Raw genomic sequence first — 22,069 nt, forward strand, 5'->3', positions numbered from 1 at the left:
ATAAAGAGCCCACACATTCAAACTGCTCCAGCCTCTGAAAGACTATGCTAAAATGGCCACAGCAGCAGAACAAGTGTGTTTGGTGCACCATTCATTCCAGCTTCCACACTACCAGCACGGTTACATCTGTAAGATGGCCTTTGCCAACCCCCTACAACAACTGCTCATCACACCATACTGCCCTTCACTAGCAATATTAAAACAATTTAAAAAGGGTTGTAGGAACCTTGCCAAAGTAATGGAAAATCTGAGGCATTTTGCCTGTGATCAGCAAAGTTCACAAAGTAGCAAACTTGTATTTTTATGAAAGAGCTGCAAATTAACAAGAAGGCAGCACCATGTAGGAACAACCCCCTGTCTTCTGTGTGCAGAGTAGTTTACAGAGTTCTGTAAGTAAGATACAGCACAATGGACACCAGTAAACTCTATGTGCAGTCACAGTGTGGACTGTCCTGCATTTTTTTCACTTGTACATGCTCTATGTAAAATAAAGGCTTTAATAAGATATATGAAATACAGATTCTTTGTGACCGATTCTGACCTTGGAATCATATTAATCCCAGCAGATATGCTTGCACATGCTCTGGAACTTTCTAGAGAGAAGGAGCTTTCTGCATTGATATAGTTGCATGATCAGGTCCTAAGACTCTAAAGACAAATGGCAAACTATTGAGATTAAACAGCAACAATTGAATTTAAACATAGCAATGCTCCAACAATTTTCACATAGAAAGGAGGCTCAAACCAACATGATTCAACAGAAAACGGCAGAACACATTTTGCTGTTTCAGCTCTAGAGAAAATCCCCCCAAAAAAACATGTGAATATTTGCTTTTATACAGCTGTCATCCTTTGGGAGGTGAAGGGGAAAAAAAACCCAAATACTGCCTCCTTATTAGAAGGGCAAAACTTCTAAAGGCAACAGTAGTTCAGGACAATGCCTTGAAAGATGCTGACACCACTGCAATTCTCAACACATGCACTAAGTGATTTACATAAAATGAAACAAATATAGATTGTTAGAATAATCTTCAGTCCCGTGATATGGTGTAATTACCAATCAGCATTATTTTAGTTTAATATCATAAGATAATGCTCTACTCTTTCTACCAAAGCAAGCCAAAAAATCCATGTTTAGGCATGTCACACTACACGTTACACCAAGCTCTTTGGTTCACTCATAGCTCTGAATCTTGTATGTCATGACTGTGGAAATTCCCACTTGCAAATCAGTGCCTAAGATGCCCTGTGAAACACAATCCAAGATTGCTGTGCTGCACAGCTGGGAAGAAGGCTTTCTGCCTCTATAAAGTAGGTAAGGTGCTGATGAGAACACATTTTCCCTATAAATTAACAAATTATCTGAATTCTGATTAGCATAGAACTTTATCTTGCTTCAAAGCAAGCCAGAAGGGAGAACAGGAGGTGAAATAAAGGCTTCACCATCTTCAGCTAGTGAACAAATATTAGACATTGAGAAATAAATTTTAGTTTTACTTTAAACATCTCTTAATTGCTGATGAACTGTTCAGAGAAAACAGGGCTTGGAATGGTTCTGGAGATTTAGAGATTCCTCCTACCTCGTGATGAAGTCAGTATTTTTGACATTGCTTGACAGATTTTTGTCTACCTGGAGACTGTCCTCTGAAGCTGGCAATCCAACAGCTTACCTAGGTAATGCCATAGAACCATAGAATATCCAGAGCTGGAAGGGATCCACAAGGATCACTGAAGTGCAACTCCTTGCTACATTTTACAGGGGGTTTTCCCTTCTCCTGACCCCACTGGTGATAGAATATCTTGGTAAAATTTTATGCAGAATCTTTTATGTATCCATTTCTCCCCTCAATACTTTCCTCTCAAAACATAACAATGCCATTTATTCAGGACCATGACTCTAGACTTCCAGTTACGTTGTTGTATTTCCTTCTCCCTAATTGTCAGCTTATGGTTCTTTTAAACTGCAGTAACCAAAAGTGCACATATTTTAACTTTAGCCTTCAGAACATCACGTAGGAGAAGAGGTTAATTTATGCATTTTGCACTGCTGTCAATGCATCTTGGCACAAGGTCTATTTTTGCTGTAGGTGGTACGATGCTGCTGCTGCATGAAGTTCACAGTCTGCTAAAGCAGTCAGACATCCTCCACTGCAGGACTTCTGCCCAGCCACCCATTCTGTACCCCTGCAGTAAATCATTCCTAACTGAGGGTGAAATTCACTCTTTGCTGGATGTCTGCTAAAGGACACGTTCTCAAAGGTTGGGTGTCCAATCTAATCTAAACTAGGCTGTACAAAATGCCTCTGAACGCAGTGAAGAGTGACAATGCAACTCATCCCATACTAAGACAGATGCATATGGGCTGAACTGCCCTCCAGAGAGGCACTCCTCACAATTTGGCAAGGTAAATTGGGTAGTTAAAGTACTGGTTTACAGTTAAATCATGACTGTCCAATTTTCCAACAGCTGTTCAAAGTAAAATACACCTGACATGCACTGTGTGCTTTCCTCATTGATCTGGACTCTGTTCCTTGTAAACCAGAGAAATAACAGGAAGAATTTTAGACTTTTATCCCCCAATACACTTATGTCCCCTCCCAGCTCAATGCCTTTGTCCATGCTTGATAAAATATTTCAGTCCCTTAACCAAAAGCACTGCCCAGTACTGTTTGCAGGAGTGAGCCCTTCCAAAGAGAACCCTTCTTGTTGGAGCATCTCATTTTGAAGTGAAGCATTAATTACTTACACAGAATACAGGATTAAAAATGGTTTGTTACATAGAGATATTTCTGCAACTTTCTTATTAGACATTTGTGACACTATCTCTCATAAGAAAATTCTTACTAAAGAAACATCAAAGTAAATGCTTGCCATAGGAATTTTTTTCTTTGCAAATAACAGGGCCATATTAAGTATGAGAAACAAGCACTAAGACTGGTCTGAACAGAAAGAACAGAGAAAATTTTGAGAACAAAATTAAGAACAAATACTCATAGGACACACACACCTCTGCTCTCATAATTTTGACAACAGTGATTTTAATGATGCACAAAAATAATTTTAAAGCCAGATAAATTTCATCTATTTTTCACAACAGGAAAGCAAATAAATACTGAAAAATACATGCTCAGATATCAACTCCCCTTTTTTGTGGCATGGGAGCTGTGGAAAGCACTGCCAAAGCACTTCAAAACAGTTCAAGTATCAGTCAAATAAGAATCCCAGGAAACTTAATCTAAATCCTGTTCCTACCACGCACTTCACAAAGCTTTGGTAACAAAGGTATCCCGCTTGTATGGTTCTGCCTGAACTGACTGTGCTGGCCCTGAGGTTTAAGTGCTTTCATATCCATATCTTTTCCTCCCCACTCTCAGAAAACTGTAGAGATTTTTGACAGTACTCAGTCTTTGCAAAGGAACTGAGTAGATCCTCTTCAGTAACCAAAGAGCGAAACTAGAAGTGCATTTCATACATCTTAAGCTTCAGTAAAACCTTCCATTAAGAGCTTGTTTAAATTTGCATCGCTGCCACACACATGCTAATGGGAAGCTGCTCTTCAAAAACTGTTTTTCGGTACTATACAATAGAACTTCTAATTTCTGCCTATGAAGTGCTGTGCACTGGGCATTTAGGGCCTTACAATACTGATATTCTGAGGTTCATACACTTGCCAGACCTGAAAATGCCACACACGACATCTTATGCTGCACCCAACCTGCAGATCTGATTTCTGCACTGAGATGCATTTTATTGCTGGAGTTTAGCATATATGTTCTTGACTAATTTTGTTAGTGATCTACAAATGCCAATTACATTTACAAACTGTGAAACAGACATCTATTCTCCTATTTTTTCCCTACCCATACATGTACAAATCTTTGTAGACAGAATTCTGTGGGATTTGAACAAAGGAAAGGAACTGGCTATTCTTTGCGGCTGATACACAGGTGGTCAGTTTTGTTTCCACATCTCTCCATTCCTGACCTCAGAGGGATTTTATGCCACACTAGTGCTGCAGAGCCTTCTGCCACCTCAGTCAACCAATCTTAAATCCTGCTGGCCGGGTCCCTGAGAATGTAGAGATGTCCTCCCAATGCAAATGTCTACTCTCTAGTTCTAGAGTGGTGCAAAATCCTGCTTGGTTTTTCTAAATGAAGACCAATTTCAGAGATTGAAAAGCTTTTAAATAGAGAAGAATATTATTTCTAAAAATTTAACCTGAAATTCACAGAGTATCTTCTTTCTTTTTGACCCAAAACTAACAGCTATTGACTCAAAGAAGCTAGATACATATTTAGCAGATCTCAGTAATGTATAGGACATTGGAACATTGCTTTGTCTACCAAGTGAAAGGACACAGATTTGGGTATTATGTACAAAAAAGCTCTGGGGGTCCCTTGCCAGATTTCTAGACTATTCTCCACAAGACAATGACAGAATGTCAACAAGTATTTTAATCAAAGCTCTCCAGAATCATAATGCACATGAGAAAACCTTCATTCTTGGGAACTTTATATTGCTTGCATCACACCAGAAACGAAGTACAAAGATAAAAACCCAAACAAACACCCTCCTGCCTCACAGAACACCCACCTGCTACCACCACCCTTAGTTGTTCAAACAAGTCAAGCATATCCCCATTGAATTTTTATAAAGGTGAAGACAAAAGCTTGAGTTCAAGCCAAGTAGCTAGATCATCTCATCTGTTCCTGGGAAAGGAAAGATCAAAGACTATGTATTTGTAGTGTTTAGCTTGGTCTGTAAATACTGATGAATTGGATTCACCAGAACAGTGCAGACTACAAACAAATGTATTTAACTTTAGCTTTTAGCACTGCACACTCCAAATTTAGATTTTTGTTGTCTTTCTTACAGACTGGCACTTCAATTTAGTTGAAACTGAAGACAAAGTTTTGAATAGTCCTTCTGGATTTGACTGGCCTTCAGTCATGGAATCATCAAATGCCTTGGGTTGGAAGGGACCTTAAAGATCATCTAGTTCCCACCCCCCTGCCATGGGCAGGGACACCTTCCACTAGACCAGGTTGCTCAGACCTCCATCCAGCCTGACCTTGGACACTTCCCAGGATGGGGCATCCACAACTTCTCTGGACAATCTGTACCAGTGCCTCACCACCCTTACAGGGAAGAATTTCTTCCTAGTATCTAATCTGCACCTGCCCTCTTTCAGTGTGAAGCCATTCCCCCTGTTCTGTCCCTCTAAAAAGTCCCTCTCCATCTTTCTTGTAGGATCCCTTCAGGTACTGGAAGGCCACAATTAGGGCACCCCAAAGCCTTCTCTTCTCCAGGCTGAACAATCCCAATTCTCTCAGCCTTTCCTCATAGGAGAGGTGCTCCATCCCTCTAACCATCTTTGTGGCCTCCTCTGGACTCCTTCCAACAGGTCCATGTCCTTCCTGAGCTGAGAACCCCAGAGCTGGACACAGCACTGCAGCAGGGGTCTCACCAGAGGGGAGCAGAGAGGCAGAATCCCCTTCCTTGGGGTCCTTTTCATGTAGCCCAGAACCCGTTTGGCTTTCTGGGCTGCCAGTGCACATTGCTGGGTCATGTCCAGCTTTACATCCACCAGCACCCCCAAGTCCTCAGCAGGGCTGCTCTTGATCTGTTCATCCCCCAGCCTGGATTGATACCAGAGTTCACCCTATTTGTTCCACAGTGGATCAGGTGTGTAGATGTAATAAAATTTTAGTGGATGTTTCAGTTTGTACATGAGAGTTGTCAGAACAACAATGCAGTTAAAGAATACGCTCACGGTCATCTGAGTGATCAAATAATACAGGCATATAAAGCTCGTAAAGCTAAACACTGAGATTTCTACTAGTGGAGTATGAGCTACACTAAGCAAAAGCTCTCATGTTCTAAAAATAAAGTTAATTTGATTTAAACATCATGGAAACAAAGATGCGAATGACTAAACTAATTTCCTATTCCTGTCTTAGACAACTAATCCTTAAGTAACTCTATGTATTCAACTGCAGGAGGAATAGATCAAAGAAATATGAACAGCCCCTCCTCCCCAAAACCTAGAAAAACAATCAATAATTCATCTGGTTTAATTAAATACTATTATACTTGATAAAACATTGTTCTTTGTCAGTTGCAAACCCCAGCATAACTTCTAACCTTTCCGACAAGGAAGGCATACTTTCCCCATTTATAATATATGGATTGCATTACAAAAATAATTTGTATGGAGCTATAAGCCTGAGATAGACAATTTCACTAGTCCTTTTTTTTTTAAAAATAAATAAGAAGAGATGTCTAAATCTCAATCTTCTTCTCTCAGCTCATTTTCTACTATCAGCCAGGTAACTGGAAGGAAACAATTTAAGAAAAAACAAAGCCTTTCAAAAAAACAGAAAACAAGTATTTTATGCTTTAAAGAGTAAAAACTAGTACTCCTTCTGTCCTGTCCAGTATTAACAAAAAGCTTCACTATATTTCATGCTAAAAATGTTCCTTTCTTCAAGCTCTTTGAATGGTCTTTTCCTTTAGTTCAGAAGATAAATTTTCTACTCATGTACATAACTCACCCTTTAAGAGTTTCACTATTATGGGATACTTAAGTAGGGTCTTGGAACTCCAGAGCTGATTTCTAAGCCATTGAAAGGAACAAGAGGAGAAAACACTGCAACAGACAGTAGTGGTCCTCGCAGGAGAGCACTTCTAGGCCTATTAGTACCTCCCTCACGAGGAAGAAATATTCCCCTAAAAGATCTTAATTTGACTGCCAGTAGTAAGAACCTAAAAAGAAAACTGGTCCTACTTACGCTGACTTCTGGCAAAAAAAACAAAGCTTGACTTGTCTCCTGAGTCAGCTCAGAGCACAGCATCCCATACTGCTTATTCAGCAACACCACAGGCTGATACTGTCACCCAAGCTCCCCTGTCCCCACACTTGTCATCAATAGTGAGCAGGTCCCCAAACTGAAATCACATTCACTACAAAAAAAGCCATTAATTGCTCAATTATGCTGTATCATGCAGATCTTATCCACTAACCTTCCACAGAATCTACGGGGTTGGCTTTAGTATGCCTATTCTTACTGATGTGTGTGAAATGCAGTTTGGGGAAAAAAATCAACCTGGTAACTTGTCATGCATTCCTTACTTGATCTTCAATGATTTCACTTGACAGAGAAGCCTGACAGCCCCCCTTCTAGACTTGAATGGGAGAAAGGCAATGTTTGTTTGTAGTCACACAGCCTGCATAGTTATTTAAATTTTCTCAGATTTTTGATAGTTTTGACCAGAAAAAAATTAACTCCCAGTTAGTTCACTGAGAGAAGAACCTGGCTCAGCCCACCCAAGGTAACATTTGGAACGTTCTGTTACCTAGAAAGCACATAAAAATAAACTTGCCTTCCATAAAGATCCTGTTCCAGTAGATTTTTCCAACTTGATTTCCTCCAAGAAATATTAGATTTGATAAAATCAGCATTGAAGTGCTAACAGATGCTAGGACAGCATGAAGTCGACGACGAAATCTTGGCGAGAAGAAATGCTCCTGAGGGGCAAAACAAAAGGTGCAGATGAAGTTAACAAGCCCTGCAAATTTTCAAGCAGCATTAGAAAAAGACATTGCCATTACAAAAAACAACTTTCATACAGAAGTTCAAATCCTTATGGAACACATCCCAAAGATTTTAAAATATCTAACAGAACCTCTCACCAATGCCATTTATGTTAGAGTAAGACTTCCTGATTAAAAGCAGTCTTGAATCATAGCTATGGCTGGAAGGGACCTCTGGAGGTTACTTAGAAAGATCAAAGTAGGGTCAGCTACAGAAGGCTGCTCAGGCCTGTATCTGTTTGGGTTTTGAATATCTCCAGTGAGGAAGACTGCCCAACCTTGCTGGGCAAGCCTCACAATAAAAGGGATATTTTTATGTTTAAATTGGATTTCAGTCTGTGCCCCCTGCCTTTTGTCCTGTCACTGAATACCACTGCGAAAAGCCTGCCTTTGATTTCTTCCCCCCTACAGTTGGGTATTTATACAGACAGGTAAGATTCCCCTGAGCCTTCTCTCCTCCAGGCTGAACAGTCCCAGCTCTCTCAGCTTCTCCTCTTACGGCAGAGGCTTCAGTCCCTTTATTATCAGTCCCTTGGCTGGAGTCCAGCATGTCCATGCCCCTTTTGTGGGGAGCCCGGAACTGGACACAGTTCTATATATTCAATGGATTAATTATTATTTACAAAATATCCTCCTTGATGAATTTTTGCTTCTAGGGTGGGTGATACTTCCAATAGGTTCCAGTATAGAGTCAAGCACTTCAGTACACAGAAGACAGCATCTTCTGAAACAGAAGTTCTGAAACAACTTCAGAAGTCATTAATCCTTTCATTGATTAATAAGACATTAATGAAAGATTCTAGAATTAGATCAGAACTGGTTATAGCAGTAAGTCTTAACAAACAGGTAACTCTAAAAAAAGATTCACATACACATGCAATCCTAAACTTTTTTTCCAGTGCAAATGTTACTGCTCATGTTCACAAAGTATAATTATCCAGATTTTGGTACTGTTGTCCTAACAATACAAATAAAGTAGGTCTGTCTCAACCATATATTATTTTCCATTTTTCTGAACCTGTGTCACCTGAGGTGTGAGTGCAGCATGAAGACTGCAAGAAGATGGCAAAAGAAGGAGAAGGAAATTTTAACTTCCTCCATTATGCAGTTGCTAGAAGAAATTTTAAAGAACATTACAGCACTTCACCAAGAAATATTGTCTCATTACTACACGAGGAAAAATATCTTGTACATTGTGCCCCCAGGCTGAAAGCCTCTGTACACAGTGCTTGAATTTACAGAAGATTGAATGCTTTGTGTGAAGTGATGAGCATTTTCCAGGGCATGGAAACTAAGGAAAGTATCAGGGGCTGCTCAGCCTTCATGTCATAAACGGTGATGTTGCAGGAAATAAAGACTTGTGACTGTAGCATCAAAAAAAAAAAAAAAAAAAAGCAGTAATTAATCTTTAATAGCTACAGGCAGACCAGAATTCATACTCAGATACCTGAAACAACATAAACACGTGCTCAAAACAGACCTAAAAATACATTTCTAGACAATTAAATTGCTCGTTCTGTAAGCATCAAAACAAATGTTTCAACTGCTAGATTATAAAGTGACAAATCTTCAAATAAATGACAGTTACAGGCATAGAAATACAATTTCAACATATTACTGCAAAGTAATCTCTGGGAAATTGAACGTTAGCCCTGGTCAGGACTATATCTAGTGTATGAGTCAGTCTGAGTAAGCACAAAAATGAGGACAGATAAGGTTTAAGGACAAGTGCTCCGTATCAGGCTGCACATGCAGTAGAGAATAGCCAATCTTCCATACAATGCTATGAAAAACAGTCATGCATGAAAACAGAGACTGAGATTCTTCTCTGAAAATTCTGGATGAAAACTAGGGCATGATAGGAGAGAGGTAGAGAATATAACAATTACATAAATATTCACAGACACAGTTACGTTAGTGAAAGAACTTTCTCCTTTTCTAGTACTTCGCACCTCCAAAGCTATCCAAGGATATCCAATACATTCTCCTTCTGTTCACACACACATAGAGGACAGCTTAAGTTTGTCTCTTCCTGAAATGCATAGTTTGAATGTTTGGTCCCACACATGAAAAATGTATGCCTTTTCAGAATGTGTAAGTGTAAGCACACAGAGAAAACATTTGAAATCTTGCTACGAAATCCATGTTAACAGCGAAGTTTAAATAAGAAGAAGTTATGATCATGCTAGCTTGAATTTCTTTGTTGAGTCACCAAACTTACCCTCTTCTTACATCATGCTAATTAATTCTGATTAACCTGCAGCTCAAATAGGGCATTGTCTATCATCAGATCTACCTTTCACTCTCCCTTTTCTATCAAACTTGTCAACTCTAAGCAAAAACAGTTTTAATTAAGAAAGGGGAAAAAATCTTCTGCTAAAGCAGTAGAAAGAGCTGGAGATGGACAACCCATCAGACAACTGGTGTCTAACTGCATTTTCCATCAAGGTACTGATCAGACTTGGTCAATTTCTAAAGTTTGCCTGTTTTCCACCAGTAAAAAAAACCCCAGAGTAGTATTACAAAAATAACATAAATAGCTAAGAAAGCTCTGCTACCTTTTTTTTAAATGAATACAGTTACTAAAAAAATAAACTGTCACATATAGTACATCACCTTTTACAAAAGTGCTGCACATTAAACAAGGCAAGTTAAATGTAGTATAGACCATAAAAGCCCTTAGCCATTTATAAGGTATAAAGGAGCAGTTTATGACACACAGTTTAGACAATCACTGAATCTTCACTGGGTTTTGCTGTAGCTAATTTCCATTAGCTTTGCTAGGCATTGATCCAAAAAGCAATACACATTTTCCTGACAGTCCTTGATGTCAATGCAGATTTTACTCAGCTGCCAAGAAAGTAAAAAAGAAAACTTTCTTTAAACATCTCAAGCCATCTAGAATGAGCTAACTGTGAAAGTACCCGAGCAGGTATTGTGCTAAAATTAATACACTGGAAGCATTATTTAGCAATGAAAAAACGGTAAGCCTGGTCTAGATAACCCATAACAACATTTTTTATTTAAATATCTACAAGCTTGTAGATTTTGTGAATGTACAGCAAGTTGTTTACATCAAAGCAAAATTTAAAAACAACCTCCACACCCACAACTCTCCATTATGCCATTTAATGCTTCTAATAATATGTTCCATTACAGCAATATAAACAACTGCTATGGATTTCTGGTGTTTCTCTGGATTTTACTGCCATCTCTTTCTCTCTCCTCTTTCTCTGTCCTCTTTCTTGTTGGAAATACAGCCAGAAGATAGAGTAGCAAAAGAGCATCTTGTGTTAAAATGACAATGAAGCCATGGCTGCCTGGCTGAAACCCTGATTTGCATCCCTCCTCAATGCTCCATCTTGTAACCTCACATCAATCCTTTACCATACTTGTAGTAATCACCAGCATCCCCACCTCCCCACACATTGTCAAATAAATGAATTGTAGCACTTAAAAAACTAGACATACTGTCAAGATGCTCAGCCCAAATGCATGCAGCATGACATAGAAGGCAATTTATAAAACATTGGCTCAGCAATCTTTCCTGGAACCGAATGGAGTTTGGGTTATTATTCCAAACCCATTCCTGCTCTAAATGAAGATCAGCCTCAGACATTTTTGCCAGATATTGGGAAAAACTTCCCTCTGCACATTGTTGGGTCTGCAAAATTCAGTAGCAAAATTGGCTGTCATCAAACTTTTCTCAACTGAGCCTTCTCAGCCATCTTACAAAAAGAAATAGCACTACCATGTAGTGGGGTACCTTTACAAGTAAATCTGTGTGTTTGAGAGTGGAGGAGGAAGATGGGTGTGAAAAGAAATCGCATGGTACAAATATTTCCATTCCTAAATCCATTTCCAGTTGTACATGCATGTCACATTTAGCCTTGAAGAGAAAACCAAGCCAGAAATAGGAAGCTTGTATAATGGTTGTCTCTTGAGAAAGCTGATGAAGGACAACACACACCAGAATAGATCATTGGGAGTTAACAGAATTAAGAGTCAAGGTAAAGGATATGGTGGAATTTTGAGTTAGAGAGAAAATACTTATTTAATTTGCTATGCAAGGTAATTACACCACTGTGAGTGCAAAATACACAAACATGGCAGGAGAAGTGGCTTCAGGCAGCAGAGCAGAATTTAAAAGGACTTCTCTCTAATGTCAGTTAAAGCTACCAACAGTAAATTCACATTTTTACAGGACTGTTCATAATGATATCACTGAATGGCATGGAAAGATTTAATTGAGGGTCCAGGTAAATGTATTTACTCCTCTGAGCTAGCCAGCAACAGAAAAAAATGCTGTGGGGAAGACTGGCCAGAATAAGTACTCCAGCCTTCCAGATGGAAGCTGGTAGTGACAGGACAAGTCACATGCAGTGACAGGACAAGAAAGAGTGGCTTCAAATGGAAAGAGCGTAGCTTTAGATTCTTTGCTGCGAGGGGGGTGAGGCACTGGTTGCCCAGAGAAGCTGTGGATGCCCCATCCCTGGAAGTGTTCAAGGCCAGGCTGGATGGAGCTCTGAGCAACCTGATCTAGTAGAAAGTGTCCCTGCCCATGGCAGGGGGTGGGAACTAGATGATCTTTAAGGTCCTTTCCAACTCAACCTATTCTATGATTCTATAAAGTTGAGGAGACACCTAAGACTGAATTCTGTACAGCAGTCAAAACTAGGCAGTCCTATAGACTGTATCACACTGCAGTTTTTCTACAGAAATAGATCCCTCAGTATTTTATCAGGGAAGCAATTCTACATTTTCCTAAATCAACCACTCTTTAACTTTTTCTAGCAACAGTCATGGCACCTTGGTGATTTGGCATGTCCCAGTGGCTCGTAATTGAGAGGGCTGCTGAATCCAGCTGCAGTGGCTTGTTCTGGGAGCAGGTCACAAGCACCACGCTGAGTTAGGGAGGGCTCAGAAACAGCAGCACATGTTTTCTACCATGCTGTAAACTCAGCCTGATGACAGAGTGACAAGTGGCAGGAAGTCTCCCCTGACAGACATTAGCTGGTAACTTCTTGGCAAACGCTCATAAGATGGAAAACATCTACGTGTGCTGCATTTGCAAAACATCTCAGTTATAGAGCTGTTCTGGGACAGATTAAAGAAAACTTCTACATAAAGTCAGTGACGTTATCAAGCTTGCTTATACTAAAAATACTTTAACAAGTCCCATATAAAGGAATTAAATTCCTGCAATTTAAGCAAGAGTCTGTCTTCATGGAGTAAAACAGAGACTCACATTTATATCTTTATGAACTACCCATCCAGAGAATTGATGATCCAAGCACATGGCAAAACAAGAGTGTTATGATAAAATTGGAGAAGCAGCTGAATTATTTCTTATGTGAACATATGCACTGTGGAAGAAGACTATCAGATACTATGACCAGAGTGACATGAAACATACTTGATACTACGAACTGCAGAACTAGAAATTATATAATACTATTTTCATCTGCCTTTGATTTTTAAGGATCACGATAACATGGAGAAATTTTTGGAAGAGTTTTCTTTTTTTAAAAGCATACAATATTTTATTACAAGCTGTTCTACAGACTTCATTCTCTCCCACTCAAACCTATCAGCCGAATAAGATATAGAAACTGCACTATTTGTTGTGTTGAAGAAATCAAGCAAATTAACTACCATGAAAATAACACCTAGTCCTGCATTATCTTTCATTGCCTGTCCTAGTGTATGAGAGGAGACTAAGTGTGCTTGCTACACTTCCATTCTTTTAATTTCCTCAAGGTTTTTATTAGACAATGCTTAAAGCCTGATGCAGTGTTGACTCATCTTTACTTCACAAAAACTAATTTAAATGTTTTTTGCAATAGTCTTTTATTTAGGGTTTACAAGGACTTTTGGGGGGAGGGGATGGACGGGTAAAATGTTTGCGGGTAAAGTTGCACAGTACAGGAGGGTTACAGGTGGTGTTCTTATGCATATCAGCAAAGTGCTTTGAAAAAGCCTCAAATCAGTTGCTGAAGTTCCTTTTACCAGTTCAATTTTCTGAGCTTCAGTTTTCACCCTCCATTGTACCCCAGCTAAAGAATAAGCCCCTCTCATAATTTCTATACTTTCCTACAGGAGCATAGGATACCACCCAGCCAATCTTAAAGGTGCCAGCCCTCCTCAAGTGCTTTCTTTTAGAAAATGTGCTCAGGTAAATGACAAGCCAAATCTTCAATGCCTAGCCCTGAACCCCAGGAATCGTCATATCACCACAAGAGCAAACACCCCAACGCATTCCCTGAATCTGGGTCATCCGCAATGCAGCCATTTGCCAAAAATAACGGAACAGCAAAAAAACAGGAGCATGGGTGAAAAGCTGAAAGAGAGCGAGGAGCAGATGGGACAGTGGGAAGGGAGGCGACACATCCTGACTAACAGTTACCGGCTATTTTATCTATCTGCAGTTCGGCGCACTGAAAATGGAGGGCAGGGTGTGACTGAGCAGCTGGGGGAGCAGATGGGACGGAGGAAAGGCTGAAAATTGTGACAAAGCTCTGCCAAACAGAATGTCAATTTATTTAATTTTTAAAGTGAGCAGTAGAAATAAAGATGGGTTGGGTCCAAGCAATGGAACATCTTATGTTAATACACATTGTCAGTGGGCAATGGGTCATAGTGACAAAAGTGTGTTTGGGAGACTGAAGAAACCAAGGGAGGGACTACATGTGCTCATTAATGATAGCAGAAGTTATGCTTGAAGATCAGCAGGAGCCAGGGAAAGGCAACTCATGAGAGGCTGACATCTCAATATGGTACACATTCCTGCACTCTGAAGCTGAGGGACAGATGTTCAACAGAGTAGGAGTAGAGACTGTACCACAGAACAGAAGAGCAACAAAAATAAAGAATTCTGGTTGAACACATGTACAAAATATTAACTTATGGAATAATCTAAAAGAAACTGTGGAATCCCCAGGGCTGCAACAGTACTAAGATAAGAACAGGCCTGCAAGAGGAAAGTGAACAAGATTTGCTACCAGATCTTATCCATCCACAACTTCCACACCAAATAGAAGAACAAATTTACTTCCCCACCAACATACACTCTATCCTTCATTAATCATGGCAATCATTCCTGTTTGTTCTGTTCTTCACCTAACTCTAGCCCAGAAACATCTCCTTTACTTCACTTTCCTTCATTTTTCTGGCATTTCATTTTGCTTGCAGTTTTCCCTCCCTTCTACCCAACCTGAACTGTGGCTTGAGGTCATACCCCATTTCTTTTCAAGGTATATACTTTCCTTCCAAAGCAAAAGTAAAAATTAGCTCCAGGAAGGTTCACACATGAAAGCAGGAACTGACAGCATTTTTCCAAGAGACAGGATGATGCAAACAACCTGTAATTCCCTACATAACTCCTATAAAAAGAGGACCACACAATTAAAATCAAGCAGCTGTCAGTTAAGATCTATTTTCACAAATAGAACTTGATTCTGAATTTAGGAATAAATGCTATATATAGTATTTGAGAAGATACTCATCTTCTCTATTGATGTCTTACTAAACATTCACTCAACAAAACGCTGTCTTGCACTAGCACCATTTCATTTTTAGATTTTCCAAAAGATCTACATTTATAGCATCTCTCAGCAAACAGCCAACTCCCCCTTCTGTTTGAAGAAAGCCTCCTACCAGCTCGTATGTATCCACTACACTTACAGATGCATGTGTGAAAGTTTGACATACACACAAGTAAATTTCTGTACTTCTACATTTAACTCTTCACTCTCAAAAACCTGCCCATTTATTCTGTTTTAAGTAGCAGCTTGAGAAAAGTGCAAAACGAACAGCCCTGAAATGCACCATCCTCTTTTCTGGGTTATGCTTAAAGCAGGGAATTTAGCCAAGTAATGGCAGTGTACATACTCCTATAAATGTGTCTCAGCTCTCAGTGATGGAGAGATCTGTGCATTCTTCTCTGTGTCCAAGTCCTTGACATCCCTGTTTTTATTCTTTGGGTTCTCATTCTGCCTGTTCTGATTCTCTCAGTTCCCTCATCCACATTTTAACTTTTCTACCTTTTAAATTGTAATCCAGTTGGGAAGGGATCTAACTTCACCAATCATTAGTGCGGAATTTTGATCTTGCCCCTTATGACTGTTATCAAATAAATAATACACAGTAATAATCCCTATGGAGAAACACTCTAAACAAATAAAGACCATGCTTTCCCTGCAGCAAGGTTCTGTAGCTCAAGGCAGAGCAGAAAAACCAGAGTGCAACCACTCCTCGGGACTTTAACTCATGTTTCTGTAATTACTGGCATCTATTGCCTGGACTAATTTTTGAGGCAAACCACAGTGGGAGGCTGTATTCATGTAACAGTAACAAAGAAGCACATAACCAGCATCATTCTGCCTTGTTTTCACACTGGAGCATGATTTATTTGCTTTTCAAACAGCATTACTGACTGAGTACCAGAAACTGCCCAATGTCTCCAAAATGGAAGAGGAAGTAAATAATGCTGGTAGGTGGGAGAAATGGGTTTTTTTTATGATAGCCAAGCAGCTATGCCAGGAGCTTCCCACCTGACATTGTGGTCTGGAGCAGAGCAGTAATCATCCCAGAAAAATCACAATGGTTTCTCCACTTCTGCCATCAAAAATAATATTTCTTGCACAGATTAGACAAAAAAAAAAAAAAAAAAAAAAAAGCCTTAAAAGGTAGGAAACAATAGAATGTTATTTCGGAAATATTTCTGCAGCCATCTTTGTCATTCACCACACAAAAGTCTGTATCATATTGCCTATGCTTGTCCCTCTACTACATTTTCAGTCTTTGTTACTGTCATGGGTTAGCTAGTATAGTCTCGGAAGTGATGTTCTCACAAAGGAGTGCTTACAGCTTCCTCTATGGCCTGACAGAACCTATCAGCTGGCCAGTTTGAATATGGACAATTCTTTGAGCCACTTAAAGTTGTGACCCCTCTGTGATGCACACTTAAGAACAGAAACCCTGAGGCAGATTTTCTCTCTCGTTTCCGGCGCTGGCACAGGTGGCTGCGGGCCCCGTGCGGGGGCCAATGGACCCGGCCCAGGCCCTGCTCGGGCCATGCCGGGCCATGGCCATGGCCATCCTGGAGCCAATGGGCCCTGATCCACCCACAGAACCCCCCCACAGCCCTGCTGTGGGCAGCCGGAGCAGCTTGGCTCCCCCCCTTGGCTCCACTTCGATAAGCCACATTCCAGCTGTAAGGCTGAGGTGAGATTAACCCTTTTAGTGCTGTGAAGAGCTAAAAACCTGAGGGAAGAGAGAGAGGAGATGCTTAAAGCTGAAATTCTTTTGTGAAGCTATGATATATCAGAGTATCCCATTGTAATTTCATGAAGATATGGAGGGTGGAGTGTTCAACTTGTACTTGTGAGCAAAAGCACCTGCGCTGAGATAGGCAGATGCTGACGCAGCTGTAATTTCATGAGAAGTTTGGACAGGGAGAGATGGAAGCGATGAGGACTTTTGCTCCAAATGGGAAAGGAGAAAACCTCAGTTCCTAGAGATGCTCCCAGAGATAGTCCTAAAGATGAAGATGAGGAAGATCCTTTGACCGCAGGGAAGGAGAAGGGCCTCTGTTCTTAGAGATTAAATGCTTCCAGAGATGGGTGAAGAAAACTTTTGTTTCTGAACGGCTCAACCTTAAAATTGTACCCCAAAAACCTTCAAGAGTGGACCCGCGAAAGCAGTTGTGGGAAAAGCTGCAAGTCAGGGGAAGGGACTCACATGCAAGCAGAGAGACTCCTCTTCCTAAATGGGCTGAACAAGGTTATTATGGAAGTGGTAAACAGACTGAGTATCTTAAGGGTTGTCTTTTTACATTGTCAGTGGGAGAAGGGAGGAAGGTGGGGGGAGGAGAAAAGTTCTGAAGGTGTGGTATAATTTTTTTTCCTTCTTTTAGGTCTGTTAATAAACTTCTTTATATTCTTTCAAGTTTGGTGCCTGCTTTGCATTTCTCCTCATTCTTATCTCACAGAAGATAAACAGTAATGAGTATCTTGGACCAAACCACTACACTAAATTGGTGTTTCTGCCCGGTTACAAACCCAACCTGCTACAGTTACTGAGTTTGAGATGAGAAGTTCCCTCAGCAAAGAAAACCAGTGTCACAATGCAAGTGTGTGACTGAGTGAGCACATTTTAGCAGGGCACTCAAAATGTTACGGGATTTACATCCATGAAGACAAACGAACCCTTCCAACAGGAGGGTGGAGAAGAGCGAAGAAAATAAAATCAAGCAAAAGCAGAAACATGGCAAGAATTGCTTGACTCAGAACTATTAGCAAAGCTAGAAGTCACTGGATGGACTAGGATACATCAGCCAACCCATATTGACCTTTGATGGTCATTCAGCATCTCAGTACAAAACAGCACCTTGACACAGATTGCTGCTTCTAAAACCAAATCAAAGACCAGTTGTCACAAACCTGCCCTGACTAATGCTCACATCTAGAAGAGGAAGTTTCCACTGATTCTGAGTCAGAGTACATCTACTTTGGGTAGTAAAGATTTCTGGTTAGAGCAATGATACGGCTGAACTCAAGGTCGGGGTGGGGAGTAGGGAGTGCGTGGCAAGCCCCTTCCCCTAGTCTGGGTTTTGACATTATGGTTGGTACCTAGTCTCAAAAACCAATTCTGCATTAGAGAATAAGTCTGATTAAGGGCACTTGTTCATTCTTAGAAAGTGAAGCAACAAACTCAACACGATTCTACAGCAAGTACATAAAAATGTTATGAAGAAAGTATCATTGGCAATGCTTGTCACTTAACCAATTTACCATGCTGCAATAAAAATATGTATGGATTATACAAAACTACCGGAAAAAAGAAAAGGCCAGACTGCCTTGACAATAGTAAACAAGTGATATAAATACTTTTTCCACCAAATGAAGTAAGAGGAAGATCAAAGCCCAGTGCATGCTGAAGAACTGCTGTTAGGGTCTTTATTTATTGCAAAGGTCTTATTAAAGATTTAATCTTGCAAGGTGGTCAACAAACATACCTCCCTTGAATGACTTAGTAATGTTTGGTCAGATCTTGTCTCTACTGAAGAAGGAAACTTTACTTGTCTCATGGTAGTTTAAAGTGAGTTATACTTGCAAAAAGAAATTCTGACATTTAAAGGAAGTAATTACTCATTTTTCAATGTATATGGGACATGGCTGTGAAATTCACAGGCACTTTCATCTTGGTTAGGCTGAATGTGTGCCCTAGCATAGCCTGAGTAATTAATGCAGCAGAACCCAACTGGCTTCTTTGCCTCACTGCTCTTAAACACAGAGGTTCAGTCTGCTACCCCACACTGTTTATGCACAGTTACAAGCAGGAGGGTCCAAGCACTTGAGCTCCTCCTCTTCTGTTCCCTTTCCTTGGCTTTTTTCTCTTACACTGTACTGCTTTGGGTACTTTTAAGATTCCTCTCCATGAGTCAAAGCATCTAGCAATAAAATAATCCAAGGAAGTAGAGCTTTCTGCTGGGATAAAGAGCCAGATCAGCTGAGCAAAGATTCCAGCAGGAAGGTGTGAGGAGGAGGAAGTGGTGAGACTGAAAAGAAGGGAGGAAAGAGAAATTAAATCTTCCCCCCTTCAACAGCAATGAGCTTTTAGTCCAGCTTAATGCCCTGTGGAACCACAGCCCAGACACCAGGCTAACCAGTCAGAACCTTTCCATGCTCCACACCAGCTGTCTGCAGGATCACTGTACAATGCATAACTTATTATGAATAACTGTAGAAATGTTAATGCACCTAGCAGAACAAATCGGGCAATCAAAATTAGGCAGAGAACAAAAAAAAAAACAGACAAAAAACTCCTCACCACACTGAAACTATGAAAGTCATCTAAAATTCTGTTGTTAGAAAGCTGAGGATACCAGTTGTCACTGATCCCATCTTTGGTGCACAAAATAATGGTGATCTTTTAACTACAGAGACAAATGTATGGAGTTCATTCCTCTGGGGAAAAGAATAATGTAACACACTAATGAAGTCTAATCTAAATCACTAAGCAAGAACATGGACATCATATAAAATACTTCCCCTTTTGCAAAGGGGAGCCAGGTAGGCAGTAACAGCACATCGAAATGGACTTAATTAGTACCTCATTGCAGCCATAAATGAAAATGTAGAAATCAAAGTATTCTACACTTTAAAAAACCGAAACACTTACAAGGATAGTAAAAATTTAAAATATGCCACGCTTCAAATTAGTTGGTTTCTCAAAATGAATTGTTTGTTGCAGATTTAGTTTCTTCTAAAAATAAGATCTTAAACTAGAAATTCATCATAGTATGATTTTGAGAAGAGAGATCTTTATGTCCCAATTAAAAAATTCTCACTAGACCGAATGAAATGTTTTCACTTAACTAAAGAACTAAAAAGATAAATGTTGCTATTTCAATGTAGATTAAAACATTCATTTTATCAATCTGCCAGCTTCACTCCCCTTGCTACATCTTCCTTTTGGATGATTTCCAAGTATTTCTTTTTCAAAAATCCATTGATTTAAAGGTGTTGCCAGCTACTCTAAGGTTTAACTCATTCTAAATCTATTTTTGTACCAGCATCTAATATTTTTTTATAGATCTCTATCTCGTTTTCCTTAAGGAAAAAGAAGGAAAAACTTAAATCACTGGGAGAATGTTAGCCATTAGCCTTTTCTTTCATAAATCAGACACATTGTTTATTAAAAGTCAATACAAATTCTGTCATTGATTTCAAACGTGTTACTACTTGAGTCTGTGCATCTGTAAGAAAGTAATATAGAAACAGTGAAGCAAAGCATTACTTTGCTTAGTACAGATCTAAATATCACCTGAAAAAGAAAAAAGATCTGACAAAAACACAATGAAACTTCTCCTGTTTAATATGAAGTTCCCAGATCTGCCCTATGTTATAAAGCCTAGCATTTATTGTTGTTTTATACATAACGTTTAACTGAAAAGACAATATGAATTCATTCAGCTGTACTTTACTGAGAACTAACAAATAATCTCTAGAGGGAAAAAAGACGTGGAGATACCTTCTCCTCACACAAATCACTGAAACATCAAAGTTCAGAACAGTGTAAGCTGAAAAGAATGTAAGAAGGAGCATCAGCTCTTCTAGAGCTGAACTCAGGAAGCCAGGCACTGCTTTGAAACCAGTTCAAATTTAAAGTTCCAGAACCAATTTTTTGGGTCAGGGAATTTACTGTTTTCAGTACATATTTGTTTCTATGCTGATTTTACTTCTCACAAATAATGACCATACTGCTTTGTTCATTCTAGCTCAGTACGCCTAAGATGATATTTAAAACCTGTCAGACTGCTACAAAAGTGTTATTTCCCCATATTACACTAGGTTTCAAGTGTTGAGACTGTAACTACCATAAAATCTGCATAAATATAGGAGATATATACATATATATTTTTAGTCAGCACAAGGATTCAGGGAAAGATGAGACCTGAATATGTTCTATTTAGTTTTTAAATCTTCCTTTTGCAAGAGAATTGAGACAATATAGTGTGAGGAAAAAAAAAGGAGGCAGTTTTCACACCATTCTTGTTACTCTTAGTGATCAATTCAATCTTAAGAACAGAGTAGAATTAAAATTCAACTTATACCTCTAGATTTTTTTCTATTTTACTAATAAAACACCTCCTGCTCAACTGAATTATGTATCTCAACTTCAAGAATAATACATGAGGAGCTTTGGTGAACAGAATGGGTTAAAAAAAAGCATAAACCTGTGCTCTGTATTTTTTCAGAAACTCATCTGCTCTTCTTCTGAAGACAAAAATAGACTTTCCTTTTCAAAAATAGCCCTCAAGAGCCAACACAGCAACCGAGCAAAGCACAAGAATGCAAAGGATTTCAGCTTGTCAACAGATGAAATTCAAGTGAAAAACCCATACCCCAGAAGAGGGTCTTCAACACCACAGTGTTTAGGTTTGCAGCACACCCTCACTGAGACAGGATTATAGGGATGCTTCCAAAAAACAGATTAAAAGGGGACAAAGGAAATTTATACAGGGCACTGGGAAATTTTCAGTTTCTTTTAAATGTGGTACATCTCAGAGAATGTCATATCACTCCACACCTTGATAAGGAAAATGCAAAGTCCAACTACTCATCTGCTCCCCAGTCTCAGCATTCAAGAAGAAAATGGGAGTTAGAAGAGTGAGGAGAGAGCAATAATGGGTGGTTTGCAGCTCATGCTGTTGTAGAGAAATCTTCAAGGCACAAGGCAAAAAAATGACTCAGTCACAACTGCAGTGAGATCTGCCTCATGCACTAATGTAGGTGCCAAAACTATGCATATTAAAAATACTGGCTTCAGAATTATTTCAGGAAAAGATGTGAAAGGGTCTTCTAAAGAAGGTCTACAACTATATTTTCAAATAGAAATGAGAAACAAAGGAGACATGGAAGACACTGGAGAGGCCTTTAATAACACTGGAGGAAAACAAAGTGGAGGAAA

The 22,069-nt window shown here is 39.5% G+C and overlaps 1 protein-coding gene across 1 annotated transcript in view; it reads right to left on the reverse strand.

Annotated features, from left to right (window-relative positions):
- The window catches only part of HHAT (hedgehog acyltransferase), a gene marked incomplete at its 3' end in the record, with an annotated part of 146,915 nt that overhangs the window by 47,772 nt on the left and 77,074 nt on the right, over positions 1–22,069 (reverse strand). The window contains exon 10 of the mRNA XM_082302942.1: positions 7,384–7,528. Within this exon, the coding sequence (XP_082159068.1) occupies positions 7,384–7,528 (145 nt within the window). The remainder of the gene's footprint in view (positions 1–7,383; positions 7,529–22,069) is intronic.

Source organism: Coloeus monedula (genome assembly GCF_965178545.1).
Source record: "Coloeus monedula genome assembly, chromosome: 2".
NCBI lineage: Eukaryota > Metazoa > Chordata > Aves > Passeriformes > Corvidae > Coloeus > Coloeus monedula.